This window comes from Arachis ipaensis, chromosome B8, assembly GCF_059453495.1.
Source record: "Arachis ipaensis isolate K30076 ecotype BB chromosome B8, ASM5945349v1, whole genome shotgun sequence".
Taxonomy (NCBI): domain Eukaryota; kingdom Viridiplantae; phylum Streptophyta; class Magnoliopsida; order Fabales; family Fabaceae; genus Arachis; species Arachis ipaensis.
Window position 1 is genome coordinate 37,441,709 of NC_142443.1, and position 23,193 is coordinate 37,464,901.

The 23,193-nt window shown below is 35.4% G+C and overlaps 2 protein-coding genes and 1 pseudogene across 2 annotated transcripts; 1 reads left to right on the plus strand and 2 right to left on the minus strand.

The window, feature by feature from the left end:
- Positions 1 to 488: 488 nt before the first annotated feature.
- LOC148547721 (serine/threonine-protein phosphatase 7 long form homolog) lies at positions 489 to 4,020 on the minus strand. Its single transcript, XM_088496438.1, has 5 exons — positions 3,943 to 4,020; positions 2,125 to 2,840; positions 1,950 to 2,040; positions 807 to 1,830; positions 489 to 646 (listed from the first exon to the last, which is right to left on the minus strand). The coding sequence occupies exons 1-5, from the start codon at positions 4,018 to 4,020 to the stop codon at positions 489 to 491; spliced, it is 2,067 nt and encodes a 688-aa protein (XP_088352564.1).
- An 11,624-nt stretch (positions 4,021 to 15,644) lies between these two features.
- LOC107612296 (uncharacterized) lies at positions 15,645 to 16,810 on the minus strand. Its single transcript, XM_088495533.1, has 3 exons — positions 16,680 to 16,810; positions 16,295 to 16,496; positions 15,645 to 16,184 (listed from the first exon to the last, which is right to left on the minus strand). Exons 1-3 carry the CDS (start codon positions 16,808 to 16,810, stop codon positions 15,645 to 15,647), a joined length of 873 nt encoding a protein of 290 aa, XP_088351659.1.
- A 2,304-nt stretch (positions 16,811 to 19,114) lies between these two features.
- LOC148547722 (uncharacterized) lies at positions 19,115 to 20,422 on the plus strand (annotated as a pseudogene).
- The last annotated feature ends 2,771 nt before the right edge of the window (positions 20,423 to 23,193 follow it).

Here is a 23,193-nt window from a genome sequence, read left to right on the forward strand (position 1 = left end):
ATTGAAGCAGCCAGTCCGATTCACAGGTTTTCTAATTGAACCGGCCGGTCCGGATTCACAAGTTTTCTAATTGAACCGGCCGGTCCGGATCCACAGCTTTTCTAATTGAACCGGCTGGTTCGGTTCACAGCTATCCTGATTGAACCGGCCAGTCCGTTTCACAGGTATCCTGATTGAACCGGCCGGTCCGATCCAATTTTCACATCAGTACATATACGATACCTGTAGCTTGTTATAATATGATCTCAATTGTCCAACTGAGTTATATTGACATGATATCTATAGCAATATACTCAGCTTTTTATGAAACCTTAATACGTAGTCAAGATCAATAATACCTGAATAGGGTCCTTAATGCATAAATACTCTAAACATACAATATAAATCTTACCATAGTCCATCTCAGTAATTCAAAATGTCCAATAGATACAAATTAGTCTAAACACAGTCCAGGTGATTAATACTTAAATAAATAATTTACACCACAACTACTTTCTCATGGCCCACTTCACATCATTGACAAAATTCTTGCATTTCTTGGCCGCCTTTTTGAAGACAGAAGGAGTGTAGCGACTAGCGCTACGACGTGGTGGATCAATCCTCAGATTGTAACCTTTGGAGGTTTCATCCGGAGTGCGTGCCTGACCTGTATACAATTTATAAAAAACAATTAAATGTAGTACATCAGGTAATCAAAGCAAGACATATACCACATATCATTTACTAAAAGTCAAACAAAGATGCCAATTATGAACAAAAAATAAATAAGTAATCGAACATGTAAAGTAAAATACAAAACATAATACTATCATTACGAGATTCCTCATCCTCATCGAACTCCTCTATTTCATCATCCTCATGATCCTCCTCGTCATCCGAGTCATCTACTAGATACGCATCGGTCTCTTTCTCGAGTGTGTTAGCATTTTCCTCAATGAGTCCCATGGAAACACGGTTAGGGTTCTGACTAAAAAAAGCTCCGCGTCCACCGTCACTCTTACTAGAGTTAACCGACACAAACCCCCCAGAAGCAACTGATGAGGTATGGCCCAGATACCTCGCATCCAATGAATACCTACCTGCCATGAACTTAGGCTGATGTCCATATTGTGATAGTCCAGGATCTGCAGACATCAACCCAAGCAACTGGCTAAAAGAACCTCCTTCTCCTGTTTCAAACAGTGAGGTTCCCCAATATTGTTGACTTATTGGAACTGATGGGGGGAACTGTGTCTGAGGTACATACTGGCTTGAGGACTGAGGTTGTTCTTCTGGAATCGGGTTTGGAGGTAATATATGCGGCGAATGTGGCTCTTGTCCTTCATTGTCATCATCCATATCCTGACTACCCTCATCGGTATCCTGATTATCCTCATCCAAATCCTGATCACCTTCATCGATATCCTGATCACCTTCATCATTATCTTGACCCACAAGATTTGACAAGTTCAAGTGGTCCCCATATTTTGATCGGTACCAATGCATGTAACTATTTAGTAGATGATGTGAAGGCATGGGAAGCTCAGATAGAACGTAGTTATACCTGTTTGACCATTGCATCACCCAATTTGAATGACTCAGTTCCGTGGCCCAATTAAGATTCTTGGGACCAGTCAGGATTTCTCCGTGCGCCTTGTCTAGATTCCGCTCCTGACTAGGTAGTCCCTGAACAAAACCAAACTGTCGCCTAAACCTATCGGTAGCATGCCACTCGATACATTCAAATGATACCAACGGAACTGTAGCGCTCCAAATAACCGACTGCATGTAGATTTCAGGAGGAATGATGTTCGGATCCACGCGATCCACAGCATAAGCAACCCAAACAAACTGGAAAAAATAAAGGAACCTCATGATCACAGTCCACAATGCCAATTACAATAACAATGCTGTATAATTATGTCTCAGACCCTAAACCGAAAACTAATACTACTTTAATTAAAACACACCTGCCCTTCCTGAAGTTCGTCAAATGCCTTCCTAAAGTGAGCTAACTTCAGATATCTATATCGTCGGTCACCACGCTCCCAGTTCCGCCACCTAATATGATATATTCAATTACCTCAACTAGCATTAACTGAATCTTAAATATCAAGATACGGGTACATTGTAACAAATTATTACCTGTTTGCTAGCGAAAAACTTCGAGGTTCCCTAGGTAGCGGCGATAGATATGGCAGCCTGATCCAAGCCCAACAGAGTAGAAGTGTTAGTGGACCATCTATTTCCTTGCAGTTAAAACGGGATGCCTGGCATAATGCCCTGTAGAGATGTGCTAGGCATGCCGCTCCCCAACTATACTGACCAATACTAACAAAATCACGTAGCAAGGGTAGAAATTTCCAATGCACTCCTGCCCCAGACTTAACCCCAAACAAGATCGTCCCGATCAGCAACATAATATGGCACCTCACATACCTCTGTATACTGATATCCTCAATCAACTCTAAATTTTCTTTTAGATTCCGCAGCCAGGTAAGTTTTATGCAACTACCTCTACAATCCGACTTACGCGGTGCAACTCCAAATTGAATCAAACACTCCGCCTCCAACGCTTCAAAACTGCTCATTGTCATCCCTATGACTGGAAGACCATCTGTGGGAAGACCAAGAATCAGAGCTACATCTTCAAGTGTCACAACACATTCACCAATGGAAAGGTGAAACGTATGTGTCTCTGGGTGCCAACGTTCAATTAGAGCATTTACCAATGCTTTCTGACACTGCACTATCCCAATCTGAGACACATGATAGAACCCGGTAATTCGCAAATGATCCTCCACCCTTTCGTTGTACCGATCCGGAGGAACTGGATCGTTACATGTCAACATTCTTGATTTCTACAAAAAAAAAACATAACAAATTACTAGTCAAATTATTAAGAATTACTAACATACCATCATCAATCATTTTACTGAATCCTTATATAACTAATTCTTGTAACTTCTAAATTTATTTAATTAATCCTCAAAATTATTCATAACTGCAAATGAAACTCATTACAAATACATATATTTCTAATCATAATTCTCAACAATATTACAACATCTACAATAATATCGAACGTTAATTACTCTTTTGTTAAAAATATTTTCCTCTGTAATAAAAAATATTAACAATCAGTATATGCCATCATTCATATTCTAACAATGGTAATAATTAACTTGCTAATAATAATTACTAGAATTAAAAATATTTAAATATTCTCATAAAAAAATATCTAACATGGCTTAATTAAAATAACCTTACTAATCAACTCAGCATTAACACTTTATCACAATAACAATAACATTTAACCAAAATCGATAACAGTTATAGTTAATTTTTTAAAAACACATTTAAATAACATTGGCTTACAAATAATAATTATACTAAAAATAAAAAAATTTAAAAAAATTTACATTATCTACTACTTATTACAGTCGAAAACACAAAACATAACAACAACATAATCATAAAAAATTTCCTAATCATGATATATATAATTAATAATCTGTAAAAAAATTTTAAAAAAAATCTAACAAATATTCAAAAATTAGTCATAACTATTCTATTTATATTCTTCAACTGCACGTCTAACAACAACATAATCATAACAAATTTCCTAATCATGATATATATAATTAATAATCTGTAAAATAATTTTAAACAAATCTAACAAACATTCAAAAATTAGTCATAATCATTCCATTTAAGTTCTTCAACTGCATGTCTAACAACAATATAATCATAAAAAATTTTCTAATCATGATAAATATAATTAATAATCTGTTAAAAATATTTTAAAATAATCTAACCAATATTCATAAATTAGTCATAATCATTCTATTTATATTCTTCAACTGTATGTCTAACAATAATCATAATATTGAAATTTTATATTTTAATAATTATAAATATAAAAAAATTAAAAAATTTAAAAAAATTTAAAAAAATACTTACATAATCAGGATCATTGAAATAATGACTAATATGAAGCTCAGATCGATCAACATCTTTAACTTTGTATTTTTTTGGCATTGTTGTTGCTCCTCCACCATGCAAAACCCAGAGAAAGGAAGAAGAAGGTGACTCTGAGAGTGAAAGGTTAGTGAGTGAAGTGTGTATTCGGATGGTGAGAGAGGGTGCTTTTCTTTGTGTGTTTATTAGGGGCACCGTTTATGGATCAGCGGGGAAGCGACGCGTGTCCATTGTTAGACCAACTCGGACCGTGCGATTGGTCCACTGGAAATCGGACGGTCCGTGAAGCTCAGCCAACTCGGAGGGTCCGAGTTCCTCACCAACCTGAGCCAAATGCACGCTACTCGGACCGTGCGTTTTGTGGCTTGAACTCGGAGGGTCCGAGTTGCTTCAGCCCTGACACCACAACTTGGTTACACACCTCCCACCCCCATATCATACTCATACACCAGCTAGGGAACAATATGTAAATTAAAAAGCGAAATATGATATGTCTATTAATTAGCAGAAAAATATAGTTAAAGAACCAACTTTTAACTATCCACACTAACCAATGTTGTTTTTTAATTGTAAAAATTCTATTTTTAGAAGGTTTAAGATTTAACTTGTAAACAAAATTTATTTTAAAAAAGTTAGTTGAGATTGACGAAAAGAAATAAACTTTCTAATTAAATTTTTATTGATTTTTTTTATTTTAACTCTTAATACATAATTATTGTAAATATATGAAAAAAAAAACATTCTAGCTATTCATCATTGTAATTTCAAATTATAGATATAGCGATGTTAAACAAAATTTATTTTAATGTATTTTTGCCCCTATGATTAAAATTGTTTGGGGCTGTTACGAGTTGGAAAGGTTTAAGGTTTGGAGGGTTTAGCATTTAGGGTGTGAGACTTTGGATTTATGGTTTATAATTAATTATTTAGAGTATTTGTAGGGTTTAGGATTTAGAAATTTTATGTTTGGATGGTCTAGGGTTTTGCGGTTTAGGGTGAAGGATTTAGAATTTAAGATTTTGATTTATGCTTTCGGATGTAGATTGTTTGCAGGGTTAAGCCAAATAAATTTAGGTTTTAGAGTTTGAGAGATGTATGGTTTGAAAGGTTTAGGATATTTGTAGAGTTAGGTCAAATATTTTTAGAGAAGATGACATTTTTCTTCTTTACAAAATGTGTAATGACATTCTCTTTATCTCTAACCCTGAAATGTATACTTTTCTGTCTCCTCTACTTTGAGGGTTAAACGACACGGCCGCATGTGAGGAAGTGAGGTGGCGGAAGCTTGATATTGACGTGTGTTGGTGGCGTTCTGGATAGAGGAGACAATTTCTTATGCGAAGCAATTGTGCCAGTATTGTGTCAGACGTCATGTGAGTTAATTACGTTTATTTAATCTTCAATTCTAATATATGATTTAGTATAAGTTGTCTTCTTGAGATAATTGAAAATTTAAAAGAAGAAATGAGATATCTATTTATGAAGTGGTTAGATAGAGTTTTTATAAATATTTTTATATTTATTTTTAAATTTTGCAATTAAAAATAAAAAAGCAATAAACAATATAATTTTGTCACTTTTATTATTTTTACTTTATTTTTCTTATTTTAGACTAAAAAGCATTTGGAAATTTTTTTTTAAGTTTTAATTTGAAGTGTATAAATTTGTTATTTTGACCTTATTTTTCATACCTGCTAATGTGCTCCCCTAAATCTTAAACCCTATTAACCATAAATAATAATAAAAGTACAATTATATATCCTATGTTCTTTTTTATCAAATCCAGTTAAATCGTTATAGCATTCAGAAAAGAATCAAATTTCAACAAATTATAATTAACAAGTTTTAGTTTCGTTATTATTAAACAAGTATACAAAATTCTACTATTTTTCCATGATAAAGCTTTTTTAATTTTATTTTCATGTTAAAGTAACTTTATTTTATTTTAATAACTACGAAATTAGTTTATATTTATTATATCGTTATGTACTATATGTATACATCTAAAAATGATATTATTAATAAAAAATATAATCATTAGAACATAACTATATTATAATTAATAACAATATATGATATTTATTCATACATATTTAATCTCATTTATATTAATAATTATGAATAACAAAAAATATAATTAATTTAAATAAAAGTGAATATAAAATAAAAATAAAATGTAAAAAAATTATTGTATTTTTTTATTATGTAACTAATAGTTAATAGTTAGAATAGTAAGGAGTAACATAGTTTAGTGGCATGGAGAGCAAGCAGGCATGAAGAAGACCAAAGTTTGAGGCTCATCTTTGTCGATATTTTCTATTTTCTCTTAAACGGTTTGGTTGAATCGGTTTTAGACAATTTTAATCGTCTTCGACTGAGTCTTAACGTTAAACAGTTCACAGCTTAGACCGTACCGGATGGAAGTCCGGTTCATCGATTTTACGGTCGAATCGGCCATTCCAGTTCAATTTCCACAACTGTGAAAAATACTAAATGGTTCGGTGGGCCTTTTGGGCCGGTATGATCCATGCTTTGGTTCATAAATAAAAAAAATATTATTATTATATAAGAGTATGCCACCAAAATAGAAAAAATAGGAGCTTAAACTAAAAAAAAAAAGAATATGCCATTAATAAAAAATAAGAAATATTTACAGAGTTGTTACTGTGGGTGAAGAGAAGACAGTTTGGCGACTGAATCACGTAGTAATATTCAGTGTCCACGTCCACACCGTGTCAGCATCCATCATAATCCTGCAATGTTGACTGTTTGTAGAGACTAGAAAGAGATGAGTGGAATGAAAATAGATTTCTGTGTGAATAAAATTCTAGTTGTATAATTTTTTTATTTTTTTGTTACAGTAGAATTAAATTTTTAACGTAGATCTTTTGTCTGGAGTGATGATTTTATTTCTATGTTTTATATTATTTAGTTGGTGTTAATACTTAATAATAAAGAAAAATACTTAATAATAGTTATCATGTCTAATTTTAAATATTATATTATTATGTTTGACGGTAACATATTTTATTTAAATTAAGGTATTCATGGTAGTAATGAATTAAATATTACTTATAGGGACTTAATTAATAAACAAAATATCATACTATTATTGAAGAGCTCATTTTTTACGTCAATAATAATAATAATAAATCATGTATTCAATTGTTAATCTCATGTCATTGTTATTGTTGATACTAATACGAAGAAACTTAATATTTTAATAATATATAATAATAAAAGAAAATAAGTTCAGTTATTATAAAATAGATTGTGGTAATACTTTTTTTTAATTTATTTGTTGAGTAGGAGAGCTTGACTGTATGGTTTAGTTGAGGTGGCTCTATATCGGGTGTTTGGCTTTCAGATAGAGAAAGAGAAGCCCTCTGAGACAGTGAGTTATCCCTACCAACTTTTGTGAAAAGCAGTAGGCATGGACATTGGAAAGTACCGGTTTTATGCTGTCCGGAGGAGACAAGTTCCTGGCATCTATACGTCATGGGAGTACTGTAAAAAACAAGTTCATGGGTTCAAAGATGCCAAGTTCAAGTGTTTTCGCATCATAAAACATGCCTAAAGCCTGGTTTGGAGTGATAGATCCAACATTGCTGCCGCCTCTACTTTCGAAGCTTTCGATTACAGTTAATCTTTAGACGGCACTATTGCAGCAACCATTCTCTCTATCCACACAGTTCAACGCCATGCAAGTAGGCCCAACAGTGGGAGAGTCATCACAGAAGACAACCGTTCGTTGTTTTTAAACACCACTAGGTAAATGGCAAGTGTTGGTATGGTTATGATTTGTGTGTTTTATATTTTATTGATTTCCATAGCTAATGATTATAAAAGATTTTGGGTATTTATCATGGTCATGGTGGTCTAGGTCTGGATCTTGCTCCAAAAACAATTCTGAATCAATGTGTTGGTTAAAGACATGGAGGTGTACCTAATCCGTGTGTGTTGTCAGCTGAAGATTGATTATCCTATCTTTAGCATGTGAGAGTTTTTTTTTTTCAGATAGTGGAGAGTTGCTTCATGGCTATTGGGTGACACTACAATGCCAACAACACGATATTAACTGGATCGTCGAGGGTGGGTTCTCATCGGACGAGGGGAACGCGAGGCAAGACGCCTCGTTCAAAATGTTGGGGAAGGTGTTAACGTTCATCGGAAAGGACATCCACGACTACAACTACAGGACCGTCGCAGGTTTGAGAGATCGGGTTGAAGAACTGGAACGACAATTGTCAACACCAGCTAACCAGCAAATTCAAAATCTTGAATAGGAGAATCAAAAGCTTAGATCCAATCTTGACATGTTTAACAAGTTATTTGAGACTTGAATTGTGGGATGACTTTAGTTTTCGGTTTCGCTGTTGACGGTTTAGGGTTAGTTTGGTGATTTACTATGGTCATATTTAGTAATTACTCTTGTTTATGTTAATGTTTTCCTGCTGTTAACATTGAAGCTGACTCATGTTACGTGGTCAAGGGTGATTTTGCTGTGGGGTTTACTTTGCTTTCGACTAACATGGAATGATACTTGATGAAGTGATTATGAATATGTTAATGTTAATGATTTATTTTAGGCATGTCGTGTGTTTAAATTAATTATATTCAAATTTAATTTATTTAAGTTGACTATTCATAGGGAAAGTAAAGTTAAGCATGTTGCTACAAACATTGTTGTCAAACTCTCGAGTTAACTCGTAAACTCGTACGAGTTTACAAGTTTAGATATGGAATCGAGTTGGCTCGGGCATAGACTCTATCCTGAGTAAACTCGGATAGACTCAGCTAGACTCGGTCAAACTCAGACAAACTCGTGAGTCTAGGACCGAGTTAGCGAGTTTGTGTTTTTCTTCATTTTTGCTCAAAAATGCATCATTTTGAAACCAAAAAAACACTTTTATTTTATTAGGGTTACGATAACACTCCCAAAGAATGAAAGAAAACTCACTCCCAACTCACTCATCTGCGTTGTTTCTCTCAAGTCTCACTTTCTCCATGTTCTTCCGCAGTCGCTGTTTCCCGTCGAGCTACTGTTGTTCGCTTGCGTGTGCTACCTCTGCTCTGATTTGCGCCATTATCTTTGTGAATTTTACCTATGTTGTCCTCTGCTTTGTATTCTTTACATCTTCACTATCCACAACTCCATCGTGCTATCACCGTTCACGAGTTCGACTACTTCTCCTACAATCCTATCTCTACTCTGGTTTGCACCGTCGTGAAATCCATGACTATTTGTCGCCGTCGTTTCGTGCTGTTGCTGCACCCTCACCACTGCTGCCTGCTGCACCCTTGTCTTCAATCTGCTGTTGTTGGGACTTTGCCCCTTCTTTTCTTCTGTATCCTCTATTTTTTGTATGCCTTTTGCCCTTTCTTTCAGCCTTTGCTTCTTGATTTAGTTTTTTTTGTTTTATGCTTTTTAAATTTTATTGCTTCTAATTTTAGCCTATTGCTTATTGTTTATGTTAGATGGCGAGATGGTTCATCCAATCATATCTAATTAGTAATTAATTATTTTGATTAGAGTTAATTTGATTATTTGATATTGTTTAATGTTCAATTAAAGATTTAGTGTTACAGATTTAGAATTTTTAATTTTGTGTGTTCTATGTGTATTTGTATAAGAATAATTATAAAGGATTTGAATGTGTATTTTAAAGTATTTGTTATAATGTATGCTATTATTTTAATTTATTATGTGTTCTAAGATTGACATTATTAATTTTGAAGGGTTAGAATTGAGTAAATATACATTATGTGTATATATATAAATAACAGGTGAACTCGTACGAGTCTATGAGTTAACTCGCGAGTCGAGTCTAGGCAAGTTCCATGAGTTTACTTAGACTCGCGAGTTTGACAACCTTGGCTACAAACATAGAGACATAGGGTGTCAATGCTTATGTCTAATATATTTAAATTATTGATAAGGTAGACAGTCAAATCTAGCCTATAACTAGTACGATAGGGTGTAATTAGTTATAATTAAAATATTCAATAGAACTGATGATCTGAGAAGTAATAGCAACCAAACTCCTAGTCACATAGGGCGATTATTGTTGTGTTATTTATTTAAATTGATTTTCCAAGCATAAAGTAAGGTAAAGTCTGCTGCCAGTGCTATAGGGTTTCATTTACCTATTTGATAAGAAGGGAGGAGCTATGTGTCCTGTCTTGTCAATCGGATTTGAAGAAGTGTGAAGATATGATGGAAAAAATTTGATGTGTGGTTTAAAAATTACATAACAAACCCCTTGTTACATCTGACGTTAAACTCAGGAAAGATCTCATTTACCCTTGTTGTGTATTGGCCTACAAATTAAATTTGCCAAAAAATTTGACGGTTAAGAATTCTGTAATTGTTTCATGTATTTGCCATTGCAAATTAAATATCATGAATGTTGTTAAATTTGGATTTGGCCTTTTATAGTTTAGCAAATTTGGAAATGGAAACTGTATTTTGTTTATAATTTGTGGGTATCTTTTGTTACTATTCACTTTGGTCCATTAAGCTAGAACACAAAAAAAATCCTAACTCAATGAAACCAAATGAAGTGTGTATTACTATGTATTGTTAGATGCGACATAAGCCGAAGTCCAAAAAAAAATGAATACACTCATGTGAGACTCTACATGTGTGTGATATTTTGGCAATGCAATATAAAAGGGAGTCTTGTCAAGCACACTTGTTTCATCAACAATTGTATCCTCATCGTCTATTACGTTAATTGTACTGTACACCATGGAGTTACCGAAAGATGATAGCATGGACAGTACAATAAAGCGTCGTATGAGAGCAACAAAAGAGGAATCATTGGAGCGGGTGACCACAGTCGACGATGCAATCAACAGTATGGATGATCAAATAAAGGTATGGCTATGTTGTTGGATTTCAACAAAAGTTCATTTTTTTGTAGATCATCGATTTATTTCGTCACAGAGAGTTATTGTGACAAACTTTCCTACTGTCTTGTACAGCAACAGATAACTGGAGATGAAATGGTTATGGGCGTCCTCATGACACAAGAAAACCAAATATAGGCCCTAACGGCTATTGTGGCCCATCACGGTTGGGTGCTGGAACTTCTCACATCTTTGAATGTACTTATGGTTGGTGATAAGAAACTGACAATTGACCTGAAACTAAACTTGGATGCCGATGGAGGAATGGTGGCTTATCAACCCTCTGGTGCACAAGCAAGGCCAATGAAAGAGGTAGATAACACAGGAACGTTCCCAAGTGAAGCTCCGATGCAACAAGAGTGTCCTCCCCCAACCGCAAAGATGTTGTTTATTGTAGGTCGGAGCCACCGCCAACACAGATGGGCTGTCTAAATGAGGGAATAGTGGATACTCATCATCGAGCATCGTAAGTAACTTTAAAGGTGCGGAGTCATCCCACCTAAATGGTTTTCAAGCTATCCGTGTGTCATATTTTTGAATATTTTTTTCTATTTGATATCAGCGGAAGCTCTCTTTCAAGGATCAAAGGGAATTTTCGCACGACCACATTAGGAATATAAGGTCCACTAGTCCTGGCTCACCATGGACATTTTACACCCACAGGAGTGTCGAGATTAGGTTAGAGGAGACTCCAAAGGTACACAATGCACTACATGCGGGGTTCGACAGCCATTTTGTTATTTGTTTAGGGTTTGCTTTCTCACATTTCTTATGTTTTTGGAAAGAATGATTTGTTTTTGGCAAAAAAAAATTTTGGGGTCATCCCAACAAATGATGACTAAAGCTTTTTTGGGGCGGAATACGTTTATATTCGGACTGTAGTTGTTTTTCTTAACATATCAAGTCCAACAATTACATGCATTATTTTTTGGAACCTTTACATTTTCTACAATTTTTTTGAAGATATCTTTTCTGTGCCAAAATACCATTACAGTTGGATAATATGTGGGCCACATGTGGTTTTCTTTCAACCCAATTTATGTCACATAGGTGCATGGACTAGTTTTTGGAATTTTCACAATTGTTGGAATCTATTTAAGAGAGTTGTAGTTGGATCAATAACTGTTATACCTTGAACTAATTTTTTGTTCTAAAGAAAATAGTATTATCTTGGAGCCATTGGCTCCTCTCTTGAATTTTAAAACTTTTTGGTCTTTTATAATAACATTTTTATTTCCTACTATGTAAAAAATTTTATGAAGTTTCCAACATGTGTGAAACACTTCATAGATGTATTTTGTTTTTCTAAATTTTTGATAAGCAGTGTTTGGACATATCATTCTGGCCCCAGCAGGGATGCAATTTGTTAGTTACGAACTCGTTGTTAAGGCATACATTTTTGCTAACGACCTACAACCCAGGTGAGCAATTATGTCTTTGGTTCTCCTGTTCTATCCACTCAATGACGAGCACGTTGAAACTAGTTTCTCCAAGACGGTTCTTATATTCGAGGTATGTCATTTTCGCAGCAAAATCTTAGTGGAGAACGACCATTGCACCAGAAATCGGGAGGCCCTTTGGACATTGCGCCCAGGAGAAGAGGTTGTCGACGACATTAGTACCTTGATTGTGAATTTCATGCATTGGTTAAGTTTGTTTTTATTGTCATGCCTTAATTGTTTGTGGATAAGCTGCCAAACCAAGGTAATCAACCTGGTGGTGGCAATGGTATCATCAAATAAAGCTGAGAAACAAAGGTGGTGCCTGCCTACCATGTTTGCAGTGAGTATGTTCCGCGGTTCAATGGAATTAAGCGACATGTGTACTATTTTTGCATGCTCATTAGTATGCATCATAATCTCTTTACCACTCAATGAATTTTTTGTAACAAATAGCGTTGAGCCGAGGCTGTCATTGCAAGTCAACCCTGGACTACATCGTTGCTAAGTACATGGGTTTTGCTGACAATCTACTGAAGGTGCGCATTGACCATGTTAAAAACTTTATGAGTCGAATAAGATGTCATAACAAAATTTTATCTAAATGGGTTGTGTACGTGTTGGTGTAGATTTACGTTCCTCTCCACATGGGACGACACTAGTATATGATGATTGTTGACATGTGGGATCAAAATTTGATTTATCTGGATTCATTGAAGTTCAGTTGCGACAGACAAGCCTGAATAGACCAAATTTTGGAAGTTGTGAGTTCATCTCACCGCATTACTCATCCAACCCTTTAGTCTAACTTACTTTTAGCTATGGGATTCTTGAATGACCTTTTTTCTGATTATAAAATTCAAATTTTCAACAAGCAAGCATGATAATTTTTAAGCTTTATCAAATACATGATAATTATTTTGATGTGTTTAATATTTAATATACCCTTTTTTTATGTTCAACTATAATGATAAAAACTGAGCAAATAGAAGTATACTCTTTCTTTGATCTCATTTGTTTAGAGTATGACTATAGAAGTAGATACCTTTAATGTTGGTAACATCACCCTAAATCATGTAACATCAAGTTATGTCACTGTATCTGAGAACCTGTTTCTGAACATTATATCTCACTTAAAAATATAAGCTTGGTTACTTGACTTATTATTGTCTGACATGGCGGTGTATGAGTCTAAGACTAGTGTTTCGAAGTGTATTTCAAAATTCAGAACCCATGAGCCACACATTTCTCAACAGGCTGAGGACTCGTATGTTGTTACTTCGTTGACTTGTACCATATTACCATTCTTACTTTAATCATTATAATTGGTTCGTGTTTGCAGCATGGACTGCGGGGTTTGGGTTGCACAGTGGATGATCCAATATGATTTGTGGGCATTGTATAACCTACAGGTTAGCAACTCAAATGGTTCATGGTTAGATTGTGTCTTCTACTTGATTTAGGTTCAAGTTCATTTCATCACAAGGATGCTATAAGTGTTACCCTTGTGCGTTCCCATTTCAGGAGATCAATGATACCACTAGAATGACAATTGCTATTCATTTGGTTATGGGTGACCATAACCTAATTTCGAAAGAAGTTTAATAGAAGGCCGCCAAATTTTGGGATAGGAATATGATTTGTTCATACATGAAAGGAGTTAAACCAAGAAAGAGGAATTGTAGCCCTACAGGACCAGTTAGTCCCCAAACGTCATGTACAACGTATAACAACATTTTTTTGTGTTGGAACACTCTTTCAAATGCATCAACTGAAGTATGGGATGCTGAAATTTCCTACGTTCATAGATTCGGTGTTCCATTTTTTGTACGAGATGCATGACGTGCAATCTAGGTTGAAGATATGTCTTGTGTCTATAGTTGTTGGTTTAACACTTTTCTTGCGTTAAACGCATCAATTGAATCCTGGGTTGCAGAAATTTTGTGTCCATAGTTGCCGGTGAAAAAGTTTTCGCTCTGTTGATAGTGGTTTCTGTTGTATGCACACAAGAATATTGTTGTATGACAGACTGTGAATGTTCCTCAATATGCTAATGTTCTAAATGAAATGTTACACTATCTTTTCTTCATTACACTTGGTCATGCCAAATACATGATTCACCATGGGACATCCTAGGTCCGAATGAATGAACAAGTTTAATATTAGATATAATACGCCGAGACAAGGAAAAAATGACCCATGATATTCCAGATTTTTTATTTGATCCAGTCATTTTTACCATTAATAAAATTTATTGCACAATTTTTGTTAACAACCTAAACACTATGTTTGCTTTGTGAAAATTAAACCACTTAAATTTAAGACTGCAAAAATAACAAGGCAAAGATAACAAGGCCAGTTAAAATATCACAGTGTTAATGATGATCGTGGTTACAAATCCAAATTCAAAGGACCACCAATTATGTTACATGAGTTGGATTCTACTACCTCAAACCAAATCGAGGTTGTCACGAGAGATGTTACAGCCGTTTGAAAACAAAAAAATAATGCAGAACGTGGTTCAGAGGTTACTTAGCCCAACACTATTATTATTATTGTTGTTGTTGTTGTTGTTGTTGTTGTTGTTGTTGTTTTCATTACAATTATTATTGTTCAATGTCTCCAAAGATGATAAGTATAGTTTCATCAAACACAAAATACATCAAGTTTAATAGGTATACTTCTTCATCAATTATATGTATTCCTATAGAAAATACCCGGACTCAATAATTTTTCATATAAATGAGTTAATTTGTTTTCTTTTTTTTCACGGATTCTGGAGAAAATAACGTTTCATTGACACTAAATTAGGTAGTAAACCACCCAACCAATCACATACTCAGTAGGGAGAGTCTTAAACTTCAGATAAGGCAATGTATAAAGTACAGTTATAATATTTGAAACTGAATTCTCTATTGAAATCCGTCTCAAGCTACTAGTTATGCTGAGAGCCTCGAACCTATTTGTGCATTAATATCAATTATCAGACTCATCAGCTGCACAAAGTAAAGTAAATTGTATCACCACATTTAGTTTAAGAATTTCTTATTCGGTGCCACTAGAACATGAGTGCCAAACTCATATTTTTTACCAGGACAAACTTAACAATCCATAGTAACTCATCCGTGTTACTTCTTATGTTCCTCTCGCATTCCAAAGTCTCACAACACCAGTTGTAGCATCTATTTTATCTTTTATTCTAATCTTGCAACTCGATTCCTCTAACTCTGCCTGTATAGCCAATTTATTAGCTTTAGGTTCACCCATGTTGCCCTTGTCGAATTAGACCTGCGCGGTAATCAGGGTGCTGCGATCATCATGAAGAATAACTTCTCACAATGTTTGAAACACATGAATGTATTTGCCACAATAAGAAATGAGAAGCGGCGTTTTCACCTTTTTCGTTGGCGATGACCCCTCTGACCCTAAATTTGTTGCTTCAAAAGCTTTGTTGTCTTCAACTTTTGAAATAACAGCACGATCCGCATTGTAGTGCCGTTTTGTGTGCCTTGTTTTCTTGCAATGGGTGCAGCGCCTCTTCTTTCTGACCTGCCTCAAAACATGAGGGGCACCCTTGGTCTTCACCACATCAGGGTCATATATCTCAACCGTATCTTTTTCTTTCTTCTGATGGACATGTTCATGGCCACTATCGAGTTCCGGTAAGAGTGTATGGATTCCGTTAAGCACATGTGAGAACAACGATGGGCTCCTAGCTCCCACATATAGCATCCACTGTGCGGCTGCATGAAGTTCTCCATGATGCAACAAGAAATCCCTCTCACTACCAACTTCTGTTATGTCGGCATATTTATCCAATGACTTTGCATTCTTGTGCCACCTTTTCAAAATGAACATCTCAGGAATCACAATCTAATGCTCATGCTTCATGACAAAAAATATGTGACGACAGGAATTCCCTTTTGGTTCCAAAAATGACATCGACACTCTAATTTCCTCGAAACTCTATTATACAACACAACAATCTCTCTACCCAGTTGGTCGTATTCCTCCAATGTGTACACCATTATTATTGAACATCTAATCTTGGCTAAAAAATTAACTGCACCGACACCCACTATTTCTTTCTTTGTATCGACAAAGGTCTCCCGTGTATATAGATCTACAGCATACTTTTCAAGAGGATCCAAACAAGTTGTCATAACTGGAGACCCATGAAGTGATCTAAATTGTGCAAGTAATTCGTTATTTTGGTAATCTCGCACGACCAACTCCAAATTTTGAACTATATCAAGAAGATTGTGCATTTACTTAAGAAAATTCTTTACGTATGCGTTATTACCTTCGCATTGGGATGTTGTCTGAAAACTGGCACAGAACTTGTCTTGAAGACCTACGCGTTAATACCTCCGATAAAATTCATATGCTGCTTCATCGCTTTGGAATGCCTTACTCATTATGTCTTCCTTACTCAACTGCAACACATCTCCATAGTCACCGGCTTGTTCATCCAACATTTCATCTCCAGTTTCAGCCATACAAATTTTCAATCAATTTATGAATTCAATAAATTCGACTAGGAGTACCCTGGAATGACAATTGCAGCAAAATAAATAATAAAATTTACTAATCACAAAGACAACAACAAAAATTCTCGTAACCAGTGTGATTGATTAATTCCGAATACAATACCTAAATCGTAAAACATAATATTTGATGAAAAACATCACACTATACTCACTTATCCACACTTTTGCAATACTTACCAAAACCAATACATGATATACTTGCATCTCTACGAATTGAGTGCAATTACCCTAAATATCACTTCATTTCAACATATGCATAAAGCACGCTACACTTGTACCCCTCATCAACTTAGGCTAAAAATTTTTACAATCAAACATGCAGCAGCAAGAAAAAGCTGTTTTTATTTCTAAAAAATTAATATCACTCGTCATTAAGTCAAGAAAATTTCTCACATGAAAAACTATATGCATTACCAACAAATCCCTAATAACACTTACAAATAAAGAAAATGTGGCATTAATTTAATTTTCTTATTTTTCATCGCATCGTCTTTTGTAAACAAAAACCCTCCGACTCTAATTTTAACCTTTCTTCAACCTCACAACTCAAACACACATTTGCATAAACATACAACCAAGCATAATCTTCAATGTACTAAATACATGTGATCTGTTGGAAAAGCTTACCTGGGGAAATGGTACTGACACTAATCAGCCCTGCTCCCGTTGCTTCCTCTTCGTACCCTTCGATTTCTCAAGCCTTTTAGTGTCTCCTGTCGTCAGCCTTCGCCCTCCTAACACTGACAGAGAGTCTGGGTTATCCTAACTCTTTCAACACTTTTTTTCACATATTATTATTATTATTATTATTATTATTATTATTATTATTATTATTATTATTATTATTAAACGGGGACTAAGCCCAGAGAGGGAGAAGAATTACAACACTAACCCAATCTATTTATTTTGCAAAAATAATCCAACTGCAAAAAATATTACTAGGCTCAAAATAGAAAACCCGAAATATTTAATCATAATAATTAAAACAAACTAATACTTATATTATAATTCTCTTTTCTCTGTCACACTCTGCAACTTCTGCTTCTAGTCAGGATTGCCATTCTTTTCGGAACCATTTAATACGTGTTCATCAGGCTGTTTCTCCATGTTTCTTCAGCAAATAAGAAAATTATTCCTTTCATCACCGTAGCATTGCCTTTTTAAAAATACAGTAACCAATTAGGCCATATGATAATTAAATATTACAGCTACATAATATCCAAACCTATAGATAGATATTTACATCTATTTATACTGTAGAATTTTTTTAAATAATTTGTGTATTTTTTTTCTTTTGTTTTTCTAAGTATTTATGTATGTATTTATATGTCTTAAAAATATTAATTAAAAAAATCTTAAAAATTAAAACTGTATTTATTTTAAAATATTATTATATAGAAATTCTTTAATTTTATAAACGTAATTTGTTATTTTTATTTAAACAAGTAAATTTTTAAAAGTATAATAAAAATATTTATATGTGTTATTTTTTTAAAATTAAAAGACCTCAATACAATACAATTTTTTTAAAGATAAAAACATTCGATACAAAAATTTCTTAACTATATATATATATATATATCATGTTTTTAACGTGCAAACTTGATATTTATTTCAATGTTTCTAAATTTGCATTTTTGGCTCTACCAAAATCTTCTACGATACGATCATTGTAACTTGCAACTAAGCAAGGTAGCAAATTATTGGTGACATAATGTCTAGTTTCTTGGAATTCCTGGATTTTTTATTTAAATAAATTAAATAAATATTTTATTTACTAAAATAAATGATTTTAAAAATTATTATGAAAATATGTAGGATTATTTATCTCATTTACAATGTAAATGTGATAAGTTTGTACGTATCTCATTTACAGAACGAGATAAGACAGTACGCACGCGTGACACATGTATATCTCATTTACAGTGTATCTGTAAACGAGATATGTGCAAGCTTATCTCGTTTATACTATAAACGAGATACGTGTTAAATTATAATGTTTATAGTGTAAACAAGATACAGTAAGACAAATTTCCAACAGCTATAAAAGGATGTGCAACTCTTGGCATTCTCCACAAATATTTTGATATGGCTGTTACAAACTCAAACGTTATAACTCGATCTCAGGCGTTATAGCTCGCCCAGAGCGTTATAACTCCGCCTCGCGCATTATGATTAGCTCCAACGATTATAATTCGGCTTCATACATAAAACAAATATCCTAACGTTCTGATATGATACCAATCTTCTTCAATGAAAATAAATTCTGAAAATGCAACTGTCAAAACTGGCCTCGCATATAAAGAAGGTAAGACGTTCTTATCAAGACATGATTTTCTGAATACATTGAACTGACTTAAGTATCGGAGTACCTTTTGCAGAATTGCAGGTACTCTTCCCCTTTGTTCTTTCTACATCAAGGCACAATCTCTGGACCAAAAGCTCAGACACTCAGACAACAAGCTCAAACTCAAGAGAGAAAGCTCGGAGTCGGCTATCAAAGTAGACGAGCCATACCTAGTCCAACCACGCAAGAACAATTGGCGTCCCTCGTGGGGCCCGAGAAATAAAATTCTACTACCCCTTTTCTTGACCTCAAAATTACCTTATCCATTCATAGCTGATTAACCTCCACCAACACTCTCCAAACTTCTTTGGATGGTGACCGAGCTGCAACAACCAAATTAGCGTATGGCGGAGGAAAATCAAAGAATGGCAAACAAAATAGCCGAGTTGACCAATGCTTGGATCGAAAATAATGATGATCGCAACGAACGCATTGAAGATGAGGAACATGATTCTGATCCAACGCATGTTTTCGAAACTCAGCAACACGAGGAAGCTCGGCACACTGACGAAGAGAACAAATCTGACAATGTTGTTGGGCCATTCACCGCTGATATCATGAACTTTCAAATGCCTAAAAGGTTCACTCTGTTGCCGACCTTAACCCCTTATGATGGGTTAGGCAACCTAAAGAAGCATGTCAAGAAGTTCCGATCTATAATGATAGTAAATGGTGCATCCGACCCTATTTTATGTCGTTGTTTTCCTACCTTTTTAGACGGTCCTGTACTTGATTGGTTTTGTTCTTTGCCTGTAGATTCTATTTCTCGTTTTTAGGAACTCGCAAAACTTTTTAAAGATCACTTTGCTGCTTCTTCAATCTACCTACATGATTCTAACTACCTGAATACAATCAAACAAGGTCAGAACGAAATCTTGAAGGACTATATCTCCCGTTTTACAAAGGTCGCCATCACAATACCAGATCTTCATTCCAAAGTGCATTTACATGCCATCAAGAGCAGACTTCGACCAGGAAAATTTCAAGAAGCAATCATGGTTGCTAAGTCGAAAACACTCGCTGAGTTCCGTGAGAAAGCCAAGGGCCAGATGGAGATTGAGAAGCTCCGCCAAGCTCGGAAATCAGAAAAACCTCACCTTAACAAAGACGACGTCAAAACTCGAGACAGCAAGAAGACTTTTAAGCTAACTCCTCGTTATGATTCATATACTCAGTTTAATACAAAAAAGGACGACATCATCAAAGAGATTTGATAAACCCATATTTTATGATGTATTTTATGCTCAATTTAAGTGATTTATTCAATCTTTTACCCACTTATTCATGTAAATTGCATGGTTTTACTTTTCCTTCCTTATTATGTGATATATGTGAAAAATATGTTTCCTATGCTTTAAAAATATTAATTTTAATTACCCTTTATTACCATTTGATGCTGTGATTTGTGTGTTAAGTATTTTCAGGTCTCATAAGGCAGGAATGGCTTAGAGGACAGAAAGGAAACATACAAAAATGGAAGGAAAGCACAAAAATGGAGTTTTGAAGAAAAGGCAGCGACGCGAACGCATGGACGATGCGAATGCGTGCCTAGCACAAAAAGCTATCGACGTGAACGCGTGGATGAGACGGACGCGCGCCTTGAGCAGAACGCAAATGACGCGTACGCGTGACCGACGCGTATGCGTGACAAGGAAAACTCCTAGATGACGCGAACGCGTGACAGACGCCACGTATAGGAATCTGCAGAAAATGCCCCAGCAATTTTTGGACCCTTTTTTTTTGCCCAAATCCAAGTCAGAAACACAGAATATAAACCAGAGAATAGAGGAATCAAATAACAACAAATGATAGATACAATATTCACAATTTTTAGGTTGAGATGTAGTTTTTAGAGAGAGAGGTTCTCTCCTCTCTCTTAGGTTTTAGGATTAGGATTCCTTTTATTTTTATTACTCCAATACCAGGTTCAATATTTTCCTTTAATTAATATTTCTCTTCTATTTTTATTTATTACAATGCTTTTACTTGTTAATATTCCAATTTAGCTTACGAACCTTTTTATGTCAAGATTTGAATATTCTATTTAATGTTATTTGAGGTATTTCAGATTTGATTTTGCTTTATTTTATTTATGAATGCTTTTAATTTAATTTAAGATATTTTCCCCTTTTGGCTTTGGTTAAGTGATTAATAACACTTGAGTTATCAAACTCAGCTGTCGATCGAAATTGGAATTCTCTGCTGGTTAATTTGTACTCCAATAACTCTAGTCTTTGCATAGGAGTTGACTAGGACTTGAGGATCAAATTAATTAGTTCACTTAACTTTCCTTTTACACTTACTTTATCAATAAACTGCAATCCTTGCTTGAATATGAGTTGATTGTTCTTTAAGTTTGTGAATTTCTTGGTAACTAGGAAACCATTCTCATGCCACTCACTCTAACTTCCTTTTTAACTCCTAACCAGTTTAACTTTCTAACTTCTCTTTTTGGCTTTTACCTAACTACTTTAACTTTCTAACTCAAGGCATGATTACTGTTTTTCCTAATTAACTTGAATTCCACTTCTATTATATTTTAGATTGTGATTTTTCCTCTCAGACTTTTAACTCGAATACAATCCAAAATGTACATATATTTAACTCATTTCCTGCTTCTATTGCTCTTTTGCCTTTATGCTTACATTGACAAAAACCTACTTGCTTACTTATTTTCCTGCTTTAGTTCTTCAATTATATCCTGCTACTTCTACTTTTCAGGATGTCTGATCCCAAAAGTAAGGGAAAAGGCAAGGCAACTACAGGCAAACGGAAAAGAGGAGAATCTTCTACCTCTATCCTGGATATCCTTCACGACGATTCCTAGCGGGAAAAGAACTTTACCCCGCAGGAAAAGGCCGACCAGCTCCTCACTGCCACAGATCAAGTCAAATTTGCAAACAGATGCTGTGAGCTAAAGTATCCAGTTTTTGCCACTTCCAGGAACCTATACCTGGAAAGAACACTCAAACTTCCAGAAGAACTACAACAATACACCTCAGATCAGATAAAACAGAGAGGCTGGTTCTTCTTGGAAAGGAACTTGACTGAAGTTAACTCATCCTGGGTCCGAGAATTCTACTATAACTATTTCAAAACGACCCTGGATGCAGTCCAACTCAGAGGGAAGCAAATTCTAGTTACTGAGGAAGCCATTGAGGATATCCTCCAGCTTCAGCCTAAGTCAGATCAGCCGGATGGGTACCAAAAGGCTGAAGAGGATATGAGATTCATGAGATTTGACTAGGATGCAGTCAAGCAGAGAATAGCCCTTGATCCTACTATCCCATGGGTCATGGAAAAGAATACAGTGATGCCTAAGGGAATCAAGCTTATCTATCTGAATGATGAGGCTCGGCTTTGGCATCAAATTCTGAGTAACTACGTGATGCCAAGCACTCATGAGACAGAGCTCCCAGCTGCTATGATTACCCTCATCTGGTGTGTGATGGAGGGAAAGGACTTATATCTGTCCCGCTTTATCCGGTATTACATGGCCAGAGTCCATAGCAGAGGCACCCTTCCTTTTCCATACTTGATCACTCAGCTCGGCCGCCGAGCTGAGGTGCCCTGGGAGCTGGCAAATGAAAAGCAAACCGCCGCGGACTGCAAGAAGATCATCCCTCACAGCAGGAAGTTTCAGGCTTTGGGCTACAGACCTCCATTCTTTACTGCCTTCGGTGAGGCAGCCACATCCTCTGCTGCCCTTCAGCATCGACTGCCCCAGCTACCACCACAGCACCTCCAGCTGCTCCCGAGCCCATTTATCATCTCGTGCACCGACTCTTCGCACGCCTGGATTGTATGGAGCGTCGCAGCAAGTGACGCTATGAGCACTTAAAGTTCATGATCCGATCCGGCGGCGACATTCCCTCCGAGCCTGACACCTCTTCTGAGACATCTGATGCAGAGGCAGACGATCACGAGGAGACTGCACAGAGAGAGGCTGAGCAGGCAGGACCGGAGCAGGCTACGCCACAGCATG

What these genes read in the sequence shown, in the direction of transcription:
- LOC148547721 (XM_088496438.1), bottom strand. Translation starts at nt 4,020, where the DNA reads ATGCCAAAAAAATACAAAGTTAAAGATGTTGATCGATCTGAGCTTCAT. An exon ending in AGTTTTTCGCTAGCAAACAG is followed by an intron (nt 2,041 to 2,124) that starts GTAATAATTTGT and finishes ATATCATATTAG; the next exon opens with GTGGCGGAACTGGGAGCGTG. An exon ending in TGAGGAATCTCGTAATGATA is followed by an intron (nt 647 to 806) that starts GTATTATGTTTT and finishes AATTGTATACAG; the next exon opens with GTCAGGCACGCACTCCGGAT.
- LOC107612296 (XM_088495533.1), bottom strand. Translation starts at nt 16,810, where the DNA reads ATGGCTGAAACTGGAGATGAAATGTTGGATGAACAAGCCGGTGACTAT. An exon ending in GCATATGAATTTTATCGGAG is followed by an intron (nt 16,497 to 16,679) that starts GTATTAACGCGT and finishes TGCACAATTTAG; the next exon opens with ATCACTTCATGGGTCTCCAG. An exon ending in ACCAACTGGGTAGAGAGATT is followed by an intron (nt 16,185 to 16,294) that starts GTTGTGTTGTAT and finishes CATGAGCATTAG; the next exon opens with ATTGTGATTCCTGAGATGTT.